At 34.1% G+C, this 6,566-nt stretch overlaps 1 protein-coding gene across 3 annotated transcripts in view; it reads right to left on the bottom strand.

The window, feature by feature from the left end:
• Window positions 1–295: 295 nt before the first annotated feature.
• Window positions 296–6,566, bottom strand: part of RNF138 (ring finger protein 138) — a 32,693-nt gene continuing 26,422 nt past the window's right edge. Inside the window, exons 7-8 of one of the 3 annotated variants that reach the window (XM_034642454.1) lie at window positions 5,733–5,789; window positions 296–1,923 (exon numbers count right to left, since the gene is read on the bottom strand). In XM_034642454.1, the coding sequence (XP_034498345.1) occupies window positions 1,864–1,923; window positions 5,733–5,789 (117 nt within the window). In that variant the 3' untranslated portion in view covers window positions 296–1,863. Of the gene's footprint in view, window positions 1,924–2,870; window positions 5,790–6,566 lie in introns of those variants that run through there. The other 2 variants (XM_034642455.1, XM_034642456.1) reach the window with 2 other exon arrangements.

Raw genomic sequence — 6,566 nt, 5'->3', positions numbered from 1 at the left:
AAAATTATGTAGTTGTTTTGTGGAGATCCCTTAGATGGGATGCCAACATTCTGGAAAATCTCAGGAGCTCAGGCAGTGCTCCTCTCAGCTCCACAGCACTAACTTCACAGCCTTAATCATGGTTTTCTTTTTGCTAAGCCATCCTCTCTGTTCAGCTTAATCTTCCCCATAAACTGCCGGGGTTCTGCAACTTGCCAACTAAGGACATAGCTTAAATTTCAAAAGGCCGGATGCAAAAAAAAAAAAAATCTTTCTTGGGAAATTATCTGGTATAAAATATTTGTTTTTCTGGAGAATCCCTAAAGCACCTTCTTGGAAATATCCAAACTGCAAAAAGTACCAACTAGTACACAAAAAATGAAGTTTCCCACAACAGAGAATGGAAGCATGCTTGGATTATTAAAATACTTCTACTTTAAGTACAAAGTTTTAAAAAGAAATTGAATACAATGTTGCTTAAGGATGTTATCTTAGTAAGATGTTTGCTAGAAGGGTGTTTTTGTGGGGGTTTTTTTTTGGTTCTTTTTTGTTTTTAAGGGATAAATATATGTTAGGGAACATCTTGCTTAAATTCTAGATGGAGGAACAGCCAGGTGGGAAGTGTGTCAGTTCTACAAGAGCATTTTCTATGAATATTTTTGTTAATACAGCCCAACTATTGTAAATGTTTAGAAAATTACTGTTTTCTTATATTTAGGATATTTATGGCAGAATTCTTTTTTTACACCAATAATTTGAGTGTCATAGGGACTCAAAACCAAGAAGGTTGAGAACTGTTCATCGAATCAAACTAAAATTACTTTATAAACATAAAAATGCTTTTAAGGTGCAATACATCAATTCTACTTAGAAACAGAAAAACAAAGTTAGCATAAAGTAATATTCTTAACACTTATGAATATTTCAAAAAGCTCAGAAAAGCTATTTAAGCCCTTTAAGACTACTGAATAACGTAGAAAAACATATATAAGCTATTTAAATGATGATGATATAGAAGCTATTCAAGTGATTTGTTAATATTGCAAAGTAAGTTTTCTTCTGGACAGTGGTTTCTTCCTGGTAATTACTGGCTAAGAACTAAGAATGGTTAAAAAATAAAGTGGGTCATAACGCAGAACATGAGGACTATACACACTGCTGTATGATCTTTGAAAGTTAAGGGAATAAATCACAAGAGTTCTCATCACAAGGGGAAAAATCCTTTTTTGTATGTATACATAGGTGTTAACTTACTGTGGTAATCATTTCACAGTATTGGTCAATCAGCCATTACGCTATGCATCTTAACCTTCTACAGTTCAGTGCGTCAACTGTATCTCAATAAAATGGCGGCAGGCTGAATAAATTTCTCATCAATAAATCCTGGGCATACATTTGATTATTTAGTATGATTATCAACTGATTATTCTTCATAAGGATTATTCTAAAAGATACGTTATTTTTATTTAGAATACCTCATTATCTTGAGTATTTGTACTTTTTGGAAACAAACACAATATGTCAGATCTTCCTGCAAAAGTTGAGGATAACAAAAACTAATAACCCTTTAGGATCTATATTCTGAAAGGGAAAAAAAATATTATTCCAGACTTTCCTGGCAGGATTTACTGAGAGACCTGCCAGATATAACTGGTAGATCTGAACGGTATAAATGAACAGTAAAGATAACAAGCCCTTTGTGTGTTAGCACAATCCTTAAAACCCATAGAGATGAGAGACTAATTTGTCCAAAACCATGTAAAGTTCAACCTGCAGAATCATCAAAACCATTCTAACCCAAGAAACTAGGCATGGTTGTCTTAACATTTTCAGTACCCCTTCTTTTGTATCCACTGTATTCCTCCTTCAGTTTCTGTCCGTGCATTACTCAATTCCCAGGAAACAGAGTCCGTCCTTAGTAAGAGCCACTGCCTGCAAAATGCCCTGGAAAGAGAACATCCACCATACAGCTTAGGAGAAGGGTCAGGTTAAGAGCTGTGGAAGGCCGCTGGCTCCTCTCTTCACCTGTCATTCCCCGGTTATTGGGGGGATGGGGGGGAGCCAGACCGTTTTCAGTTTTTACCTAGATCGGCACCTGCAAGTGCCAACGTACATGAAAAGAACCACTTGCGATGTATCTAACATTCACAAATTCACAAAAGCTACTGTTTAGCTTTTCTGTTCTGGACAAAAGACAAGTTACTGTAGGTAGCTGCTGACTAAATTAAAAACCTCAAAATAATGTTGAGCAAAAATAGCCAGATATGATTTTTACTGTGTGCTTCCTTTTCTATAAAATATAAAAACAGGCAAAACAACCTGTGGTATTAAAAGTTTGCAGTGGTGATGAGTTATGACTGCAAGTAGAAATAAGGGATTTATGGGATTCTAATAATGTTTTTTCTTGATCTACTGATTACTCAGTCTATTGTTCACTTTGTGCACATTATGCATTATTTTGCCACACTGACAGGTAAGAAATTTCTTTCATTCACATTTCATGTGTTCCTTCTTCCTCTCCATAGAGTGAATATAATTCATCTGATTAGGTCTAATCCACATTCACTCCCCTGCCGGGCTCATCTTGAATTCTGTAATGGTATATCCTTCACCATTATACTCTCAAGAATTCCTATTAACACAGGAAACTGTATGGTATAGTTTAATGCAAGCTTGCCAGTTAAGTACATAATGGAATACACACATTTATCTTTCTCATTTCAGTGGTGGGGGTGTGGCAACTGTCACCTCTCTCAGCCCCAGGACTGGACAACTGCTGTCAGATTAAGGGGAAATACAAGTGGTAATACCCATTTTTTTGAGGCTCCTTTTCATTCCACGTTTTTCAAAATTGTGTTGCATAATCAGAAAATTATATTGACACTAAGTGGTATCATGGAACTAGTACTTTATTCATATTTCTATCATGAGTTTTATACTACATGTATTTACATGTTTTCGGGGTCACAAAGGCTAAAACGTCATTGCCTCCTCAAAAGATTTATTCTTTTGAGTAGCAGCACTAACGGATTTCTATGATTCAATGAAGGTCATAATTAATTCTTATTAAGCAACACAAAAGGTGTATAACATTGTATTTGGCAGTATGTTCTTACAGCCCCGATATCTTACTTAAGGGTAACTTCTCCATATAAAAGTGTTTATTAACCTGTTAACTAGCTTTCTGCCTGGTTGCTAACAGGACTTGAAAATCTTGCTGCATAAACACTTGACAAAATAGCCTTATAAGTTGATTAACATTTGAAAGAAAGATAAAATAGGTTTATAAAGTTAAATCCAACATATAGCATCAGCATGTGGTAGCCTTCTCCTATCCACTCTTTCAAGTGCAAAATAATGGGTTATCTCCTACATGTCTTCCGGGGTGAGTTATGAGAATTAAATGCTATCATGTTTGCCTCTAGACAAAATTTTAATTAGACACACAAGTAGGAGAAAACCACTTTTAATTGAAAAATAAAGCAATACATCTCAAATAAGACTGTTTAACAACATAAACTGTAACTTGCCGAGGGAAATCGCTTTCTTAGAAGTGGTACTGTGAAATTTAGGTATCAGCAATCAATAGTTTCCCTCCTTTATTCTGACTCAGCTATAAGCATATTAAAAATAAGGACCTTCTCATGAATTTAAACTGTAAATCTGTAAAGCCTGTCCCTATTCTTAATCCACTGACAAAAGGTGAGATTTTAAACAAACATTTCCATACTGAGGAGTTCCCATAATAGCAAACAGTCAATATTTTCCTTATGAAAAGTTTATAGGAAAGACACACAAGACTATTATTGATATTTAACTAATCCACAAACCTCAAAACACAATTTCATCAAGATGATCTCTACTACAGTTTTCATTTGAAGAAGTTGTCAAATCTCAGAATGGTTTAAAACTTGATATACTGGAAGTATTAACTTTGAAAGAAAGTAATAAAGTTATTGCTTTAAATTGGAAAACCTATGGTCAAAAATCTTTTTAAAAAGAGTTCATTAAATAGCTGTTCTTACAATTACACTCATGTAACTGCAGAGAAAATGTTCAAGCACATAGTAAACATCACTCTTTCGAATGACAGAACAAAGGCATATGTTCATCAAGATGTATGGCTTTTTTGGTGATTGTTATTACTACCATAGTCATTATTGTTTGTCTGAAAAAGGTTTTTACAAAACTCCACTTCCAAAATTAACATTTTTATTAAATCAAGTTAAAAAAAATGTTCACTGTAGAAAAGTCAACAAGGGTTTTTAACAAAACCAAAATATACCCTTTCATACAATATATGTATATATTAGCAGCAAACTACTTCTGAGATTTTCTTTTATGTTCTTTAGTTATTTTAAAGAAAGCTGTTTTAAACAATGCATATTAGTATGGAATGTCAGCTAATACACTCCTCTTTTATTCTGTGATTTAGGCCTTCTAATACAAGTTATTTTATGATTCTCATTAATAAATACTAAGAATAAACCCAGTTTTGACTAAAAAGTAGTGAAACAGAGAGGCTGGTGGCATCCATCTCATTACTTCATAGTCATGCATTATCTTTGAGAATAACAAATGAGCACCATATAAACAAGGTAATTACGTGTGTGTGTAAATTGAACTTTTAAAGGTGTAATAGTAGCCAACTAGACCACTTAGCATTTGGCTGTTACTTTTTAAGAATTTGGTGATATATACAATTTTAATCAAATCAGATACTCAATCCCATATTGCTTGTCCATTTTAAAAAGCTTAATAGAAATTCTGTATATAACCTGACAAATTGCATGCATATGTGCGTGTATATACACATACAAAAGTGTATGCATATATACATATACACCTTTAGCTTTGAATGACTTTCTAAACTGAGATGAAGCCAAACCTCTCATTTAAATAAACATATAGAATATGATAACACCAACTGGAAGTTTCTAATAAAAGTTTCATCTTAGCTAAAGAGAAATACTGGCTACTAAAAATTTTGAGGCCAAAGAGCTGCAATTCAGCTTAATAAACTCCAGGCTTACAAATTAGTCAGCCGAACAAACAGGATTTGAAACTGCCCGCCTAAGAAATAAATTTTTCTCTTAGTATTTCCTTCTAAGGCAAAAAGGAAATATCTTTACAATGAACTTTCACTTTTTAAAGAGTTATAATTATTAAAGAAATCTCACTACTCTTCAAAAATACTAAACATTATATAAATACAATTTTCTTATAGTTGAATTCTTCAGCTAGAATCTGTATTAAAAAAGTTTCCTTTGGATTGTTTCATTTAGCACTTCAAGTCTCCATTCTGCAACTCTGGTAACTGGCTCAGATTTGGTAGATTTCTATCAATCACATCTTTCAGAATGTGCCACTGTGTGTTACCTGTGTACAAGAACGTCAATGGGAGGAACTGCAGCAAACTCCAAAAGCAACAAAAGGAAAAATTCAAGACTGTGTAATATAAAAAAAGGTAAGTACAACATGGAATCCCTTTTGTTCATTACATTAATGAATATAATCCTTTCAGTATTTTTAAAGATAATGTCCTAACTTTCATTTTTTAACTTATCAAGAAGATGAAGTTTTTAGATGGCCCACCTTTATTTTTTAATTAAAAAACTAAATCAATAGACTGAATTACTTTTATTAATATACACATCAAGTTACTGAAACGGTGACTTCATGTAGTTTTCCCCTTAAAGATGGCACTTGCAGGTACAAAGATGCAGAGATGTCTACAGCCTTCAGATGTTTACCTGAAAAGATTCTTCAACAGCAGTTTGATACTGGGTTTCCTCATCTAGCTGAAGATTCTAAAAACAATGACATTAACATGTCAATAGGAAAGACATATTCCACTACTTAATACTTTGTCCGATACATTACACACACTTGAAACAGTTTATGTTACAATATAACTTTAGTAATTAAGTTCAGTTGTAATTATTTAAGTATAACTGATAAACAACAAATGGGATCAGCAGAGAATGAAATTTATTTAAGTTATAGTGCTTTACGATGTCATTAATTAAAAGTACAGTTAGAGATAACCCACAACTGTAAGCGATAATAAATTCCATCATCTCTAGAAAAGAATGTCAAATGTCTAAAAATAAATTCATTTTAAAGAAAATAAGCATTTACTGCATTAAGAGAACTGAACAGCAACTTCTTTTTTTTTTTTTAAGATTTTATTTATTATTTATTCGACAGAGATAGAGACAGCCAGCGAAAGAGGGAACACAAGCAGGGGGAGTGGGAGAGGAAGAAGCAGGCTCATAGCAGAGGAGCCTGATGTGGGGCTCGATCCCATAACGCCGGGATCACGCCCTGAGCCGAAGGCAGACGCTTAACCGCTGTGCCACCCAGGCGCCCCTGAACAGCAGCTTCTTAATCCTAACATGAAACTAAAAACTACAGCTCAATCTTAGTTACTCCACTCTCCTTCACTTAATTCTACTTGCTATCATTTATGTCCTATGGGTTTGCTTTAAAATAGGATTCCAGGGGCGCCTGGGTAGCGCAGTCGTTAAGCATCTGCCTTAGGCTCAGGGTGTGATCCCAGAGTCCTGGGATCGAGCCCCACATCA

Source organism: Ailuropoda melanoleuca, chromosome 14 (genome assembly GCF_002007445.2).
Source record: "Ailuropoda melanoleuca isolate Jingjing chromosome 14, ASM200744v2, whole genome shotgun sequence".
In the NCBI taxonomy this organism is placed as follows: domain Eukaryota; kingdom Metazoa; phylum Chordata; class Mammalia; order Carnivora; family Ursidae; genus Ailuropoda; species Ailuropoda melanoleuca.
The sequence above is the reverse complement of the archived record's forward strand: the minus strand, read 5'-3'. Positions and strand labels throughout refer to the sequence as shown.